Source organism: Sylvia atricapilla, chromosome 25 (genome assembly GCF_009819655.1).
Source record: "Sylvia atricapilla isolate bSylAtr1 chromosome 25, bSylAtr1.pri, whole genome shotgun sequence".
In the NCBI taxonomy this organism is placed as follows: domain Eukaryota; kingdom Metazoa; phylum Chordata; class Aves; order Passeriformes; family Sylviidae; genus Sylvia; species Sylvia atricapilla.
In genome coordinates this window covers 681,911-699,229 of record NC_089164.1, presented here as the reverse complement: position 1 = coordinate 699,229, position 17,319 = coordinate 681,911, and the positions used below count along the sequence as shown (strand labels likewise).

The window sequence follows — 17,319 nt, the reverse complement described above, 5'->3', positions numbered from 1 at the left end:
AGAGAAGATAAGGAGCCTTTATTTAAAGTAAAAAACCCCAGACGCTGAGGAGGGATAGACAAGTCTTTAGCAACTTTTACAGCCAGTCTTGCAATACAATTTCCTAAGCAGACTGAAAACTTGGGGGAAAGAAAAAAAAAAAAAAAAAAAAAAAAAAAAAAAAAAGCGCAGAAAGCCCAAGAAGTTTTCAGCAGCGGCGTTTCCTTGGAGCGCTGCGCGGCCGCGGGGGCAGGAGCAGCTCCAGCGGCCCGGGACGTGCGGGATGTGAGGGATGTGAGCAGCCAGGAGTGACTCAGCCCCGCACAGCCCCAAGGCACAGCTCGGCCACAACGGGGAAAACCCGACCAAGGCCCGTGTCCCTTTTGGGGCGGGCCGGCAGTGCCCAGGATGTGGTGGGCAGGGAAGCGAGCAGTGTGTGGGGCATCAGGAGGAGGGAAGGAAGGAAGGACACTGCGCACCCGCAGGGCTGCAGGGGCAGGAGGGGCAGACACGGCAGCAGCCATTCCATCCCCGTTAGTTACATCACAGGGAGGTTTCCCCTGCGTGGGCTGAGGCAAACCCACTGAGGGGCATCACACCCACAGCCCCAGGGCCCGTGTTCCCCGGGCAGGGCTAAAGGACCTTGGGGACAGGCTCCCTTCACCTCCAGCCGCTCTGGGGGCTGCTCTGGGGGCTGCTGCCCACCCCCGGGCTGTGCCTCTGCGGGGATCCCACTGCCTTCACTGCAGCCCCTGGAGGCTCCCTCTGAGCTTCCCCTGCTTCCATCAACCTCTCCCTACAGCTGCTGCCACAACATCAGCTTCTATTGTCATTTCTGCGCCCTGGCAGAGCCATTCCCATCACCTCCGCCCCATGGATCAGCCAAGAAATCTCTCCCGGAGTCCATCATCTGCTGCAAACCCAACAACTTCTCGTGGCTTCAGCAGCTCTCTGGGATGCGCCAGGAATCCACAGGATTCCTGCGGCCAGAGCGGTGACTGTGCTCCGCTGGGCCCCGCGGCCGCAGCAGATGATGGTGACGATGATGATGATGATGCAATCGTTCTTGCATCATCAGTAACGCCGGGGGTTATTGGTGCAACACTCCCTGGCTGCGGTCCAGGCAGGCAGAGCGGCAGCTCAGGGATGGAGAGAGCCCCGTCCTGCAGGTGGCACAGGGAGTGACACCGAGGGGTCACAGAGATTCAGCATCAAGTGAAGGAAAAGCGAAGAGTGGGCTTTATGTTGATGTAACTTCCCCCAGCTTTGGAGATTCCAAAAGTTCTCTCACTCCCAGGAACTCAGAGGCTGCAGGATCTCCCTTTCCTTTGGGGTCCTTTTGGTTCCTTTTGGATCCTTTTGGGTCCTTTTGGTTCCCTTTGCCATGAGACACCTGCAGAAACCTTCCACAAACACCTCACACCTCGGGCAGGGTGACACGGGCCCGGGGCTCCCCTGGGGAATTTTCTCCCCCACGAGAAGGGGCAGCGAGGCAGGGACATTTGGCTGCGCACGGCTCCAGGCCCTGGACCCAAACGCTGCCCCTCTTTTGGGAGCTTTGGACACGGACCCTGACCTTCCCTCCTAATCAGCAAAGCCCCTATGAACAAATAAAATATTGATTGCAGGAGTAGGTACAGAGCAGCACAGCAAGGCAGCCATCAGATCTCTACCTCGGGAATCAGATGGGATGGGAAAATACGAGGAGAAAGAAATGGAAGGAGGAATGGAAGGAGGAGATTTAAAAAAAAAAAAAAAAAAAAAAAAAAAAAAAAAAAAAAAAAAAAAAAAAAAAAAGAAAATTTAACAAAGATGAGGAGAAAAGGGGTTAAAAAAAAAAAATAGCAGCGGTTTTTTTTTTTTTTTTCCGTCTGGCCGGATTAGGGGCAGGAGCTGCCAAGGGCGGGGGGGCCAGGCTGGCCCGAGCTCCGAGCCCCGGCCCGGCCCCCGCCCGCCCCGCAGCGATAAAAGGCGGCGGCGGCGGCCCCGGGCAGCAGCTGCAGCGGAGCGGCCGCGACAGCGACAACAACAACGACAACAACAGCGACAACAGCCCCGGCAGAGCTCCGCAGCGAGAGCGCAGCGCTCACCGCTCAGCACAGCGCCGGTAAGGGCCGCCGGAGGGTGGGATGTCTGGGACGGGGGATGCCCTGGGATGGGGAATGGGATGGGGACGCTGCTGGTCCCCAAACCGCGTGGGAGCAGCAGCCGGGGAGGGTGCCTCTGTGCCGGGGAGGGTCTGCTCGGTGCCGGGGCACCGAGGGGACATTCAGCACAAATCCCCGGCCGCACTGAAGGCACAGCCGGGGAGCTCGGGGAGCCCGGGGCGCTCTGCCACCGCAGCAGCTGCATTTTAACTCACGTCCCTCTCTCTCTCTCTCCTCTCCCAGAACTGACACCGAAACCTGCTGCTGCAAAACGAACAAATGGAAACCGTGCATGAGCTGATCCCCTTCGCCAAAGAAATGCTCAGCCAGAAGCCCAACAGGAAGATGGTCAAGCTGTACATGCTGGGCAGCGTGCTGGCCTTCTTCGGGGTGGTCATCGGCCTGGTGGAGACCGTCTGCAGCCCCTTCAGCTCCCAGGGCAGCCTGGAGGAGGACGAGGACAAGAACAAGCCGGCGGCGCCCCGGCAGCAGCGGCTGCGGCAGAAACGGGAGGATTTGGTGCCGGACAAGGGCAAGGAGCCTCCGGCGCTGCAGAGGGCTCTGGTGACCCGGCACCACGCGTCCTAGACTGCCCGCGGCCTCCAGCCCCGACAGGAGGCTCTGCTGAAGGAGACTGCACGGGCGACACACGCCGCAAGGGAAGGGGTTTATTTGCTGCTGTGCAGCAGTGGGGAAAAATACCTTTTGTTGGTATAAACCTGTGCGCCACGCACAGCACGGTTTCTTTTCTTTTTTTTTTTTTTCTTACGGACGCATTTTACAGCATTTTGCAAGATCAATAAATATTTTATATGGTACCAGCGCTCTCCTCTTGCTGCATTTTTTTTTTCGAAGCCTCCCGGTGCTGATGTTCACAGAGGTTTTGCTCACAGCTCTGGCTCATTTTGCGGACAAGGGGCCCAGGGGACAGTGAGGAGGGGACAGTCCCCTCCCCATAGAGCCCAGAGGGGCTGCTCGGGGCTCTGTCCTGTCTGTCCCTCCGGCTCCTTCCCAAAGGGCCAGCCGGCCAGGAGGAGGTGGCACTTGTGTCACACGGGTGCCACATGCCCCGAGCGGGAGGTGTGGCCGTCCTTCAGGGGTTACCCGGGTTCAATGGCACACATTTGTCTCTGCCATGGCCATGTGTGCACAGAGCTGGTTTCACATAAATCAAAACCCAATTCTTGCCCTGCCAAACCTCCCGACGGGCTCCAGCTGCTGCACAGCTAAAAATCCGAAAAACAAAACCAAAACCTTTCTGCCTTTGCGGGGACCCTTCACAAAGCCACCACAGACACCTGATTGTGCAGGGTAATATTGGCTCCCGTGTCACCGGGTGTCACAGATGGAAAAACTGGAGATGGCACAGGCAGTCTGGAGGGTGTGGAAACTGTTCCAGGCTTCAGCCTCTACTCAGAGCTCTGCCAGGATCATTAGAGGACTTTCACCTATTTAAAAATGTTCTGGGGCTTAGCAAGAATCTGTTGCATTTGGGACTGTGTCATGTCAGTCAAAGCGCCCAGCCAGCCACGGCTGAGCGATCCTGACCGCACTCCAGAGGGGAAGGCGGGCAAAGAGGCAAAAAATCCTCCTTTATCTGTCAAAGACACCCGCGGGGCAGGGGCAGGACACACACAGACCGGGAGATGCACCAGCACTGTGCCACTCTCCAGCTAAAAACGAAACCACTGAGCCAAACACCAGCTCATGGAAAATGAGAAACCCCTGCCAGACCTCAGTGCCCAGCTCCTCCCGGAGCTGCACGAGGTAAGATCAGGACCTGAAAATACCAGAATGTGGCTGAAATTCGCGACTTGGTTTTCATAATACGTAACCCACAATTCATTTTGCTGACAATGATTTCTGGTACCAAAACAAACAGAGTGGAGAAAGAATCCTACCCAGCATCTGCACAAAAACGCTGCACAAGCTTTACATCAGCTTTAAAGTACCCTTTCCTTAATTAAAACTAACTTTAATCTAAATAGCCTTTGAGAATTACTTCATTTAGTCTGTAACAAACCCTTTTTTCTCTGGCAAGTCTGAACAATCCCACTCCCCGCTGATACCAGTGGAAGTTTCATGGGAAAACAGGAGAATTCAGGCCTGAGGGGAGCCATCGGCTGAGGAGTGTCATTGCCCTGCCCATTCCAGCCTCTGAAGCGGTTTTACATCTCCAGCAGGGCCCCGTGGCCAGGCTGGGCTGGAATTCCCTGGGGCACGGACAGAGCCGGGGGCTGTGTCCCGGGGCCGGACAGGGATGGAAGCGCTCCCAGCTCTGGTGTGTCCCGCATCAGCCTCAGGCAGAGGCCGGACTCACCGGGATTGAACCGAGGTGAGAGCCCCAGCCCCGGGCAGGGCTGGGCACCGCTCAGCGCCCGGCTCCGTGCTCCTCTGCCGGTTCCGGGGCTCCCATCCTGCCCACGGGGCACTGGAGAGCGGAGGGAGCTCCCGAGGCCGAGGGGAGCGGGGTCCCGCTGCGCCCCCAGGCTGGTCCCCCACCACCCGCCGCCTCTCCTGCCCTCCTCTTCCTCCCCTCCCAGCCCCGCCGCCAGGAGCTTACAGCAAAGAGGGTTGTGGACAGTCAAAATAGCCGCTGCTAAGACAGCTCAGGGGATTAGACGGCTAAAGCACAGCCCGGGGACGGGGGGACTCAACAGAGAACGGGGTCCTGCAGGGGACACGGGGGACGCCCAATAGGGGACACGGGGGACGCCCAATAGGGGACACGGGGGGGACCAAACAAGGGACACGGGGGACACCCAACAGGGGGATACGGGGGACACCCAACAGGGGACACGGGGGGGACCAAACAAGGGACACGAGGGGACCCAACAGGGACACGGGGGACACCTGCAGGGGCCGGGCTCTGCGATGCTCCCAGACACAGCCCAGCCCGCCGGGCCAGCCCTGCCCGCTGCCCCTCCCCAGGGCACTGCAGGGCCCCGAGGCAGCGCTGTGTACCTGCAGAGGGGGCAATTAGACGAGAATTAATCACTGATTTTACCACAATGACAGCGAGATGTCTCGTATAAACCACAGGATAAATTCGGGGCGCACGAGGCTCCGTGACCCCTTTGGCAGCAGCAGTGAGCGGGGACAGAGCGGCCCGAGGCAGCGGAGGGAAAGGCGGCAGCAAAACTTCTCATCTTTCAGCCCCATCACAACGCGCAGCACAGCGAACAGCACACAGCATCCCCACGGCCCCCGGGCAAACTGCAAAGGCTGAATTACCAACACTGGGACACAGCAGAGAGAACGCAGATGGGACAAGGCACACACAGGACCAGGGAGCGCTGGGGAGAGAGGATGAAGCGTTTAAGGCTGAGTTAAACCCAGATCCTGAGGGACAAACCCTTGGGGAGAGCCACAGCCTGCCCCAGGGCTGTTACATTGCCGGGGTCACATGAGGATGTGATTTCTGTTGTTCTCAGACTTGTCTGAATCTGGTTTATTCCAACCTGTAAGCGTGACACTTTTCTGGTACATTAAATCCTCGGGAAAAAAAACGCAGCTGGCACAAAATCTGGTGAGTCTTTGTCTGTGCCCATCATTCCAAAGATCTGATTTCAGCCTGGAGCTGTCATCCAGCCCACGGAGGAGCCGTCCCCTCGCCGCTCAGCCCCTTCAAAGGCAGGAGCTGCATGTCTTCAGAGAGTCCTCACCTGCTATTTGCAGTGTGGACACGGGATATTCCAGGGGCTGCCAGGCTAAATTTAGGGGTGCAGATAAGAATATCAGCCTCAGCTCCAAGGGCACTGGGAACATGGACAGTGGCCAAGGCTCAGAGCAGCCACAGCTCCAACAATGAAATTTCAAGGCAGCAATTCCCAATTTGGTCACACATGGAAAAAAACTAAAATTCAGGGCTCGGAAATGACTTAAACATCACAGTATTTTCTCTGACCCAGCAGCGTGTAGAAATGTGATGTCAAAGCAAACCCGTCCTACAATCCTCTCACCTCCCTCGGGACTGGCAGTGCAAAAATAATATTTTAATGTCTATAAAATAAAAAAAAATAGGCAAAAGAGGAAGGGAAAAAAAAAAAAAAAAAAAGAAAAAAAAAAGGAAAGTCCTCAGCATTCGACCAAGATTTGATAATGATTTGAAAAAAGTCAAATATCACTCAAAAAAAAGAAAGGGGGGAGGGGGAAAGAAGCGGTATCCAAATTCCTGCCAAGTGTTTTTTTGAGGGCTGGAGCTGCCTGCACAGACCTGCCCGAGCCTCAGCCGGGCCAGGAACGCTCCTGGCAGGGGCTCTCCGAGCTCCCCTCTCCTGGTTTGCTGTCAGAACAAGTTCCCTTCCCACATTCGTTTCCTCCTCTGTAGCAATGTCTCTGTATACCACAGGCCACTCTGATGCAGCAGCCAAACTGGCTGTGAGTAATGTCATCAAACCACCTGCAGTTCTGTTATTAGAGCCCTCAGGAACTCATCAAGGTTACTGAGAAAACAACGGGATCAAAAATAAGAAGAGAGCCTGAGAAACTGTCTGCAAAAAATGTAAACCCTGGACAGGGGAGGAAAGGTGAGGATGGACATTGACCATTGGGTGTCCTGAAGGATGTGCCTGCCTCAGGGAGAAGCGGCTGGGCCAACCCAGAGATGCCCAGGGGGACAGCAGACCCCGAATCTCTATCTGCCGTGTGATGTGAACAATGAACAGCCTCTGCTGGGATCACATTGGTTCTGTTATTGGCCCATTTGTCCCCTGCACTCCTCACAGCACCGAGTGGAGAAACCCCCGGGAGCAGCACCACAGGAGCATCCCCGGGAAAACACAGCTCAGACCCACGGGACAGGCAGGGAAAAGCACAGCTCATACACAGGACACAGCAGGGGAAAGCACAGCTCACACACAGGACAGGCAGAGGAAAGCACAGCTTACACACGGGACAGGCAGGGGAAAGCACAGCTTACACATGGGACACAACAGGGAAAACAAAGTTCACACACGGGACACAACAGAAAATCCACCCAGGGCCACCCCAGCCAGGGGTTTCAGGAGCAGCCAGGCTCAGAAAACCCTTCCCGGGCAGCCCTTTCCTGCCCCTCTCTCCCCGCCCCCGGGAAAAGTCAACCCCAAGTTGTTAAGTAGCACACAGGAAAACGAAGCCAGAAAAAGCCGCGAGTGGGAGTGAGGAGCAGCAGCACCCTGGCAGGGATGGGAGGCCAGGAGCAAACCCTGTGGGCAGCACAACCCTGGGGCCAGATCCCACCACAGCCCCAGCCCCGCTCCCTTCCACACACCAGACAGCACTGAAAACACTCACACAGCCAAACTGCACTCGGCTCTGACCAAAATATTCCATATTTCAGTCCTTGATTATCAGCTGCTTGCAAAACCCCACAGTTCTCAGCAGCAGCAGCAAGGCAGGCCAGTGTTGGCCCTGGAGTCCCTCAGTGCCTCCATCCCCACAGCCCCTGGTGCCACCACGGAGCACAGAGCACGGTCCCTTCCTGTCACACGTGCAGGTGGTACACAAAGGTTATTGCTTTACTAATGCCACTAATAAAATAAAATATCTTGAAAAGAGCCTCTTTCCCGCTGGCCCCAGACAAGATCCCAGCTGGGATGTGGTTAATCACTTCATGTCCTTTGCCTTAGCCAAGGAATGAGATGGTTGCCCTACAACCACAGCCCCGGTTCCAGGCAAAGGGAGGCAGGAAAAGCAGAGTGGCTGCACTGGGGTTATCTGACCAAGTGTGGGCTCAGGGCTCCTCATCAGAGGGAAAGCGGAGACTGGAGCAGAAAGGCAGAAAAGGAAAAAGACACCCCTAAAGCAGCAGCAGGGCCAGAGAGCAATGCTGCCCTGCCAGGCACCCCACTGAAGTATTCTAAAGATAAGAGGAGGGGAGAAAACCATTAAGCAATTGTGTCTGGTTCTGTTAGAGAGACAAGCAGAGTGCTGTGCCCACAGGAATCAGAGCTCGGGGCAGCTGCTGCCCTGCAGATGAGGCTCCTGCCCTGCAAACACAGCTTTTGTCCCAGCAGAGGAGGCTGGGGCTCTGGCAGGGCACTTCCAGGAGCTCCCACAGCATCTCCCCATCCCTGGAACTGAGGGGTGGAGATCCCAGCCCCACACCAAAGCTGGGACACGGATTATCCCTACAGCACAAGATCCACTCACTGAGTTTGCTGCTGCTGCAGGGAGCTACAGGCTCTTCTGTGGGTTTTCCTCAAGATTATATTCATCTAAAAGTCGGAACAAAACTCTCACAAAACCCAAAGGAGGAACCACAGCAGCAGGGCCGCTGATTTCCTTGCAGAAAACACATCCAGGGTCTCCCTGCAGAGCTCCCTGTGCCCCTTGGGGCTGAGGTGGCTGCACCCCCCAGATCGTCCCACTCAGCCCCTGCTCCCTCATCTGCTCACAGATTAAAAAATAAAAGTTTTTAAAAACTAAACCCTGCCTCAGCAGAGCGTTCCTGGGGCTGTTTGGGGCACGGAGTGCTGCTGAGCCCCTGCTGCCAGCAGCCCCCCAGGGGCAGGAGCTGCTTTGGGGCACGCAGCAGCCACGGCCTGGGGGGCACAGGAGCAGCTGTGGGTGTCCCCACATCCCACCCAGGGCCCACGGGAATAAAGGACAATGTTTAACCACCTGCACTGGGCTCCCTCTGATGTTCTCCAAGTGAAACTTGATGCTGCTCAGCAAAGACACACCTCTTCCAGGGTGTTGTGCAAAATTCTGCATTTTAACGTAGGACAGGAAATATGAAAAGAGGTGGGCAGAACCCAAACAGCCCCGCTGGCCAGGCCGAGCAGCAGGGAGCAAACCAAAGGCTTTGCTTGGTTTATCCATCCACCCACCCGTGATTTTCCAGGGCTTTGGAAGCTGCAGCTGCTCCGCTAACAGGTTTTTAAAGGGTCACATTGCTGCTTCCCTGAGGAGCAGCTCTGCAGAGGGTTCTTTGTTCCTTCCTTCTCTCTCATGCTGTATTTCCTGACTCCACAGTGGGATGGGTCGGTTGCAAAAGATTCTCATTCCCTTTCTGGGATTGGTTTTGGCCTTCTGGTTCTATTCTGCGAGGGACACTTTCAAGCCGGGTAAGTATCCAAAGGGAATCTGTCTTTAAGGAGAAAAAAAAAACCTACCAGAAAGCCACATTTGGGTGTTTTGCATGGAAACCGGACAGAGCTCGGACCAAGCCACGGCCGAGCCCTGGTGTGGTGGCGGATGCTGGAAAGTTGCTTTAACAAAGATTTGAAACCAAACTGAGCAAGGACTGTGCAGGGAAACCTCCCGAGGGAGCAGGTGAAGCCGGGGGCAAGAGGCAGAGGGCACCGAGTGCTGCGTTCTCTTGCGTGCAGGGAGAGCTTACAAAGGCTTGTGTTAGAGTTTAAGTTTGGAGCACACGCTCAGCGGATTGGTTTTATTCCAGAAGAGTCGGGCCGTCGATAAATTGTGCCCTGGCTTGTGGAAAAAGCTGCTGGAAGAGTCCAGCACTGTCCCTGTGTCACTGCATTCTGCAGCAGCTTTTTCCGTGGGATGGGAGAGCCCTGCCGGTGCCGGCTGCTTTGCCCCCGCAGGCTCCTTTACCCTCCAATTAACTGCTGATTCTGAACGGCACCCAGTGACTTTCTTAAAATTTTTGTTTTTAGTTTTAAGGTGTTTTTTTTCTAATAGCGTTTGGCTAACTGAAATGGCTGTGCCTCCGTGGCAGAGATGCTGCAGGGGAAGCGGGTGATCGTGACGGGAGCCAGCACGGGCATCGGGGAGCAGATGGCTTATCACCTGGCACGGATGGGAGCCCACATCCTCATCACGGCCCGGACAGAGGCCAGGCTGCAGAACGTAAATGACAACCGGGGCACTCTGCTGTCCACGGCAGGGCTCACACAGCCACGGGGAGGGGACTCCTGCCACAGCCACGGGAACGTCCACAGCCGCCGGGAACAGTGACACCCACTGGTCCCAGGCAGTCACAGGTCCCAGCCGGGCACAGGGACACCCAAAGGTCCCAGATGGGCACAGGGACACCCAAAGGTCCCAGCCAGGCGCAGGTCCCAGGCAGAAGCAGTGACAGTCCCATGTCCCAGCCGGGCACAGGGACACACAAAGGTCCCAGCCAGGCGCAGGTCCCAGGCAGAAGCAGTGACAGTCCCATGTCCCAGCCGGGCACGGTGACAGTCCCAGGTCCCAGCTGTCCCCTCCTGCAGACACAGCACCCCGCACCGCACGTTCCCGTGTCTGAATGAACACACAGCCCCACACACCCTCATTCCAGGGCCGTGCTGGGCAGGCTCCTGCTCCCTGCACACGTGCAATTCCAGCTCCGCAGAAGGAGCCAGACTGCCCCGGGTAACGCGCTCACAACACGGAATCCTTTCCCAGGCTCCCTTTGAAGCTCACAAGGCTCCAAACACACTCCCACGACTCCAAACCGCCGGTTTGAGGTGGGGACACATCCCAGGGGGCTCCGGGGGCAGGGAGGGGGCCGTGACTGTGCTGCCTGCAGGTGGTGCGGCGCTGCCGGCAGCTGGGAGCGGCCTCGGCGCGGTTCGTCAGCGGCACCATGGAGGACACAGCCTTCGCCCAGCACGTGGTGAGGGAGGCACAGACCTCCCTGGGTACGTCCGCAGCCAGCTCCGCTCGGCCTGGCCCTGCGCTTTGCCACGGGGAAAACGAGGGGGAGAGATGGGGCGAGACGGGAGAAACTGTCCCCCAGTGCTGCCCTTTGCAGCCCTGCTCCTCTGCCCCTCAAACTGAACTGCGCTCCTGATTTCAGCTCTGTGGCCTCCTGACATTCTGTTGCAGTGTCACAGCCCTGGATTTCATCAGCGCAGTGCCAGGGTCTGACAGATCCAGCGGCCCTGGCCATTGTGGCCATGGGTCACAGCTCAGAAGTGCACCAGTCCAGCTCCGTGTGGAGCACTCCCTCTCCCTCCCCGGCCCACAGACAATCCAGGGGTGATCTCCCTTGGGCCTTAGTATTTGCATTTTGAACTAAAAACAATACATCACAACAAAATATTTCCTGGCAGCCACCATCCGGGCTGTATCCTCGCTCCGGAGATAATGGCACAGCTCTGACCCAAAAACCTCGTTTCCTTGGATTACACTTACTCTGCTCCTAGAAATGTTGTTTTGCTGCTTGCAGCCCTCTCCCCCCCAGCACTAATGCCATTTTTCTGCTCGCAGGAGGCCTTGACATGCTGATTCTTAACCACGTCGGCGCATCCTACTTTGGCTTTTTTGATGGGGACGTGGAGCACGTCCGAAACCTCCTAGAAATCAACTTCCTCAGCTACGTGGCCATGACCACGGCGGCCCTGCCCATGCTGAAGGAGAGCGAGGGCAGCATCGTGGTGGTTTCATCCATGGCAGGTGAGCGGGCAGTGCCACCAGCCTGGTGACAGGAGACTCAGCCAAAAGGCACCTGGGCTGGTGTCAGCACACAGAGACACCAGGCATCCTACAGGAGCCATAGCAGCTTAACACTAAACCCCACCAAAACCGGCTCCAACTCACAAATCCAGATGGGTTTGGAGTTCTCTTGATGGAATTGGTTTTCTGCTCAATCCAATCACCCCGTTTTGTGACCAGCACTGCAATTAAACCCCATGGATGCAATTAAACCCCATGGCTGCAGTTAAACCCCATGGCTGCTCTAGTGCTCATCAGTGCTCTGGTGACCAGCTCAGTGGCCAGGGACAAGAGCTTCAACTTTGCTCCATCTCTCCCCTCTGAGGGTTTTGTGCTGCCTGTGGGCTGCCCGTGCCCTGAGCAGAGATGTGAGCCATGGCTTTGGCCCTAAGAGCTGGAAGCCAACAAGAATATTTGTAAGGCTGCTGTTCAGGGGCCAGGATGACACTCCACTGACTGTAAACTCCCTTCGGGTAAAAAACTGTCTGATGAAGGGCAAAAGAGAGGCTGAGGCAGAGCAGCCTCGTGTGCTAACACAGAACTTCATTCTGTGTCCAGGTAAAGTCGGGTTTCCCTTTACCGTCCCCTACTCTGCGACTAAGTTTGCCCTGGATGGATTTTTCAGCTCCCTGAGGCAGGAATTCACCATTCAGAGCATTAACGTTTCCATCACGCTCTGCGTCCTCGGCTTCATCGACACCGGTAAGAGCAGCGCTGTTCTGTCCCTGCTCGGGGCTGCTCCGTCCCTGGGGGATGTCACCTCCCCGCCACCAAAAACAGCCTCCAAAGGCTTTGACTTCCCCAAGCCACAAAGCGCCGGGCACGGAGCACAGGCCGGCACAGCCCAACACCCGCTCGGGTGTCCACTGCCCCCTCAGCCCCCGGGGGTTTCGATCTCTCCTCATCCCCCTGCGCCTCTCGGGGGTCCTCACTCGCCCCTCATCCTCCGAGGATCGCGGATCTCCCCTCATCACCTCTCGGGGTCCCGGCTGTCCCCTCAGTCCCGGGTATCCCTCTCGGGGTCCCGGCTGTCCCCTCAGTCCCGGGTGTCCTTCTCGGGGTCCCGGCTGTCCCCTCAGTCCCCGATGCCCTCTCGGGGTCCCGGCTGTCCCCTCAGTCCCGGGTGTCCTTCTCGGGGTCCCGGCTGTCCCCTCAGTCTCCAGTGTCCCGGCTGTCCCCTCAGTCCCCGGTGCCCTCTCGGGGTCCCGGTGTCCCCTCACCCCCGGTGTCCCTCTCGGGGTCCCGGCTGTCCCCTCACCCCCGGTGTCCCTCTCGGGGTCCCGGCTGTCCCCTCAGTCCCCGGTGTCCCTCTCGGGGTCCCGGCTCTCCCCTCAGTCCCCGGTGCCCTCTCGGGGTCCCGGCTCTCCCCTCACCCCCGGTGTCCCTCTCGGGGTCCCGGTGTCCCCTCAGTCCCCGGTGCCCTCTCGGGGTCCCGGCTCTCCCCTCACCCCCGGTGCCCTCTCGGGGTCCCGGCTCTCCCCTCACCCCCGGTGCCCCCGGCGCTGACCCGGCCCGCAGAGCGCGCAGTGCGCGCCGCCGCCGAGGTGCTGCGGGAGCGGCCGGCGCCGCGGGACGAGTGCGCTCTGGAGATCCTCAAGGGCGCGGCGCTGCGCCGGAGGGAGCTCTACTACCGCTACAGCTCCACGCGGCTGCCGCTGCTGCTGCGGGACTGCGCCGCCGAGCTCCTCGATTACCTGGTGCGGAGCCGCTACCGCCTGCCCGCGCCCCCCGGAGCCCCCCGACCGCCGAACTGAGCCACCCCGGGAGGGTCCCCGGGCCACCGGGAGGGTCCCCGGGCCACCGGGAGGGTCCCCGGGCCACCGGGAGGGTCCCCGGGCCACCGGGAGGGTCCCCCGGCCACCCCCGGGTCCTGCCCAGTATCGCCTCCGCCTCCCGGTGCTGCGCTGGCGGCACCCGCAGGGACAGAGCGGGGCCCGCAGCGGCGGCCCCGTGCCCTGCTCACCCTGCCCGGCCGCGGAACGCTGATTATTGAGCTAATTGTTAAATAAAGTGTATTGACCGGACAGCTCTGTGTGTGCTGGCGGGGTTTTATCGCCTTCCCCAGCTGTTCGTGGGCACAGCTCCACTGGACACAGGGGTCCCGGGCCTGCCCACCCTCACGGGGAACAATTCCTGCCTAATTTCGCTGCTTACTCCAAGATCACCCACACAAACCAGCGCACACAGAGTGGGTTCTACCCTTTAAACTTCCAGAAAAATCTCTCTCAAACCCGTTTGCCCAGCAGACACTGAGCAGCACCACAACACTGGGAAAGCTGAAGATTCTCCTATTCATTCTCTTGTCCCTTTTACTGCCCTTCGCAAGCCATGGATTCCTCAAGAGTGATTTTTTTCGGGGTAAGAGCCACCCAACAAACTGCCATTATTATACCCGTGGTGATAACCCAGAGGATAACCCAGAATCATCAGCAGTGGTTGGGAAATGGAACCTCTGCCAGCCCTGCTCTCCCCAGATAGTGCTCTGAAGCTGCACAACAGAGAGCGCTGATCAGTAAATCCTTGTGGCAGCCAGGGAGGGAAAGGTTCCTCCTGGGTTAGATGTGGAGAGGGAAGAGAGGGATGCCCACTCATCCCACAGCTGTCTGCTCTGAGGGGACACTGCTGTCCCAGCCCCCAGGACAGCCACCAAACCACGCACCCACCGCTCTGTGGAGCTGGAACTGTTCAGTGTGCCTTCCCTTCAGCGCTCTCAAAAAGCACACTTGACAGTCCTGGCATGCCAAGGGTGCAAAGGGACAGCCTAAAGTCCAAAGCCACACGCTTCATTAGGTTAATGTTTGCTAAATCACCGGCAGGGCAAAGAAAAGGTCCAACAGATACCAGCAAACTTGTGTGAGATAAGACCCAGCTCAAAACTTCCCAGCCCCATTTGCAACCTCCAGCCACCTTCACCTCTGCAGAGGGATGGGATTGCTCCTGAAGGTTTTCCTCCCTTTGTTGGGAGTAGCACTGGCCTTTTATTTTTATTCAGCACCCGAGAACTTCAATGAAGGTAAGTCCTGGGAGAAAGAGGCTTTACAAGGACAGCGAGGCTGCTGCCAGGAGGGCAGAGTGTGCCCTGCACAGGAACCTGGAGCATGGCAGAGTCCGAGCAGGAGGGCTGGGAGGGCAGAGAGCCCCTGGGCACGGGGTCAGAGCACAGGGAAAACTCCTGGAACTACACTGAGACACCGTCTCTGACCTCTGTAAATGACTTATCCAGGAAATAAGCAGTTTTCTTACTTTAAACATCCAATCCTTTTAAACATTCACACCTTTTTGGTCAGCTCTCACCGCTCCCTGTCCAGGCTGGGTGCACAGCTCGAGCCTCACATGAGCTCCCCCCAAACTGGGACCAGGGATCAGACTCCAGCAGGGTCTGACAAGGCTGGCGGGGACAGAGAGGGGCCGCGGGGACAGAGAGGGGCAGCCAGGGCTGTGCCAGCTCTGAGCTCTGTGCCCTCCTCTGCAGAGATGCTGCGGGGGAAGCGGGTGATCGTGACGGGGGCCAGCAGCGGCATCGGGGAGCAGATGGCTTATCACCTGGCACGGATGGAGGCGCACCTGCTGCTCACGGCACGGACAGAGGCCAAGCTGCAGAAAGTAAATGGCAAGCGGGGCACGCTGGGCTGGGTGTGGGTAATCACCCCAGCCTGGCTCAGCCGGTACCCTCCAGACACAGCCCAGGGCCTCCCCAGCATGAACCCCGCCCGGCCCAGGGCAGAACAGCCCGGGCTGGGGGTTCCATGCAGGGGAGCCCCCAACCCCGACCTGTGCCCCCCAACCCCGTCCTGTCCCCCCCAGATTGTGGAGCGATGCCTGGAGCTGGGCGCTGCCTCCGCCCGCTACATCAGCGGCTCCATGGACAGCCCCAGCCTGCCCGAGGAGGTGCTCCGGGAGGCGGAGAACACCTGGGGTAGGTGCTGTGCCCCTCCCGGCCCCAGCACCGCCCGGCCGCCGGCAGCGGCGCGGCTCCAGGCGCTGGCGAACCCGCTCTGCCCCCAGGTGGCCTGGACATGCTCATCCTGAACCACATCGGCCAGAGCACCTTCACCTACTTCAGCGGGGACGTGGAGCACGTCCGGCAGCTCATGGAGACCAACTTTGTCAGCTACGTGGCCCTGGCCACGGCGGCCCTGCCCATGCTGAAGGAGAGCGAGGGCAGCATCGTGGTGGTTTCATCCGTAGCAGGTGAGCCCCGAGGGGCCCTGCCCACAGCCTGCCAGGATCCCTGCACAGGCTCTCCTCCAAAAGGCAGAGCAAGGACCACAAGCAGAGAGCTGCCATCAGGGCCAGCACATGATTTAGATCTTCGGTGCACAATTCAAACGCTCTCGGAAATTTGTATTTTGTCCTGTCAGTCTCTTGGCACCCTCTGATCACCTTCACAGGTGCTTCACAGGCGTGGCCACACACTGACCACACATCTGCAGTACATGGGCATCCCTGCAGGGGTACAGGAGCACTGTCAGCTGCACTGGAAGGCACTTTGTGCTATTTTAAACATTCCTAAGTCTGTTTATTTCCCTCAAGCATCCATGACAGCTTATTCCAGCACCCTAAACCCCGCCACTGCAGCCACTGACAGGGCAGGAGGAGGGCAGAGCCGTGCCTGCCCAGCACCTGCAGCCCAGCCCTGTGTCTCTGCTCCAGGTAGAATTACCGGCCCTTTCACTGCTCCCTACTCCGCAACCAAGTTCGCCTTAGATGGATTTTTCAGCTCCTTGAGGCAGGAACTCATCATAGACAAGGTCAACGTTTCCATCACACTCTGCATCCTGGGCTACATCAACACAGGTAAGCTGAGCCCATTCCAGCCCAGCACCCACAGGCTCCTGCAGTGTCTGTGCAGCTGTGGAAGGAGCAGGACTCTAAAAAAGGGTGGCCTGAGGCCTTTGGCCCACGCAGTGAACTCAGGGGAGGTCTTGGGGCCACTCAAGAGGTGGAAAGGGAAGAATTGCTATAATTATTTTCACAGCTCTAAGCCTCGTTAAACAGCTCTGATCCCCGGGGTTTGCCGGTTTGGGGATGCCCCAGACACCCTGAGCTGATGGTGCCTGTGGCCGTGTCCCCTGGTGACACCTCCCTGTCCCCTGTAGAGAGCGCCGTGCGCGCCGTGTCACACGTTATCCCGGACACGCCGGCCCCCAAGGAGGAGTGTGCCCTGGAGATCATCCGGGCGGGAGCGCTGCGCCGCCGGGAGCTGCTGTACCCTCCCCGGGCCCTGGGCACCATGCTCCTGCTCCACACCTTCTGCCCCGAGCTCCTCGAGTCCCTCATCCGCGGCAGCTACCGCCTGGAAAACGTCCGGAGAACGTAACCCCTGAGCTCTGCCGGGACACCTGGGGCCGAGCAGGATGGATCTGGGGTTAACCCAGCTGCCTGGGGGAGCCTTTCCTCACCGCTGGGACATCCCTGTGCTGACACCGCGGCAGCCTGGGCAGGACAGTCCAGGGGTGTGTAATGCAACACAGCACAAAAATGTCCTTTTTAGTAATGGACTCTTGTAAAGGGATTTTTTCCCAAGCAGGAGGCACTTCAGGGAAATCCTGCAGCAGCATCTGCTGCCCGTGTCCTGCTCACCAGCAGAATTCCTGCTCACCCTGCAGGAACTGTTCCCTCTGGAATGGCACCGAGGCAGCTGAGCTGAGCCCGGGCCCAGAACCAAGGTTGGGCCAAGCAGCACAAAGCCCCCAAAGAGTCTCTGAATGTGGAGATTTTCTGTCGCACCTCCCTTGCACGCCGGTCTTTGTAAAAATAAATCCAGTGTTACTCTGAGATCTCTGCTCTTCCGGGTGTTCCTCTCCACTTGCACAAGCAGGGA

At 58.2% G+C, this 17,319-nt stretch overlaps 3 protein-coding genes across 3 annotated transcripts; all 3 read left to right on the top strand.

The window, feature by feature from the left end:
* Nucleotides 1-2,365: 2,365 nt before the first annotated feature.
* G0S2 (G0/G1 switch 2) lies at nucleotides 2,366-2,714 on the top strand. The gene has a single exon (XM_066335653.1). The coding sequence runs from the start codon at nucleotides 2,406-2,408 to the stop codon at nucleotides 2,712-2,714; it is 309 nt and encodes a 102-aa protein (XP_066191750.1). The 5' UTR covers nucleotides 2,366-2,405.
* A 6,128-nt stretch (nucleotides 2,715-8,842) lies between these two features.
* LOC136371526 (11-beta-hydroxysteroid dehydrogenase 1-like) lies at nucleotides 8,843-13,249 on the top strand. Its single transcript, XM_066335649.1, is given in 8 exon segments — nucleotides 8,843-8,909; nucleotides 8,912-8,984; nucleotides 9,084-9,175; nucleotides 9,793-9,923; nucleotides 10,588-10,699; nucleotides 11,271-11,456; nucleotides 12,054-12,197; nucleotides 13,014-13,249. Coding segments are annotated over 8 exon segments (1,041 nt in total).
* A 1,080-nt stretch (nucleotides 13,250-14,329) lies between these two features.
* On the top strand, nucleotides 14,330-17,273 carry HSD11B1 (hydroxysteroid 11-beta dehydrogenase 1). The gene is made up of 6 exons (XM_066335650.1): nucleotides 14,330-14,508; nucleotides 14,968-15,098; nucleotides 15,300-15,411; nucleotides 15,501-15,686; nucleotides 16,149-16,292; nucleotides 16,595-17,273. The coding sequence occupies exons 1-6, from the start codon at nucleotides 14,421-14,423 to the stop codon at nucleotides 16,813-16,815; spliced, it is 882 nt and encodes a 293-aa protein (XP_066191747.1). The 5' UTR covers nucleotides 14,330-14,420; the 3' UTR covers nucleotides 16,816-17,273.
* Nucleotides 17,274-17,319: the final 46 nt, after the last annotated feature.

Coding starts and splice junctions, on each gene's coding strand:
- HSD11B1 (XM_066335650.1), top strand. CDS start 14,421: ATGGGATTGCTCCTGAAGGTTTTCCTCCCTTTGTTGGGAGTAGCACTG. Junction 14,509..14,967: donor ACCCGAGAACTTCAATGAAG/GTAAGTCCTGGG, acceptor CCTCCTCTGCAG/AGATGCTGCGGGGGAAGCGG. Junction 16,293..16,594: donor CCTGGGCTACATCAACACAG/GTAAGCTGAGCC, acceptor TGTCCCCTGTAG/AGAGCGCCGTGCGCGCCGTG.
- G0S2 (XM_066335653.1), top strand. CDS start 2,406: ATGGAAACCGTGCATGAGCTGATCCCCTTCGCCAAAGAAATGCTCAGC.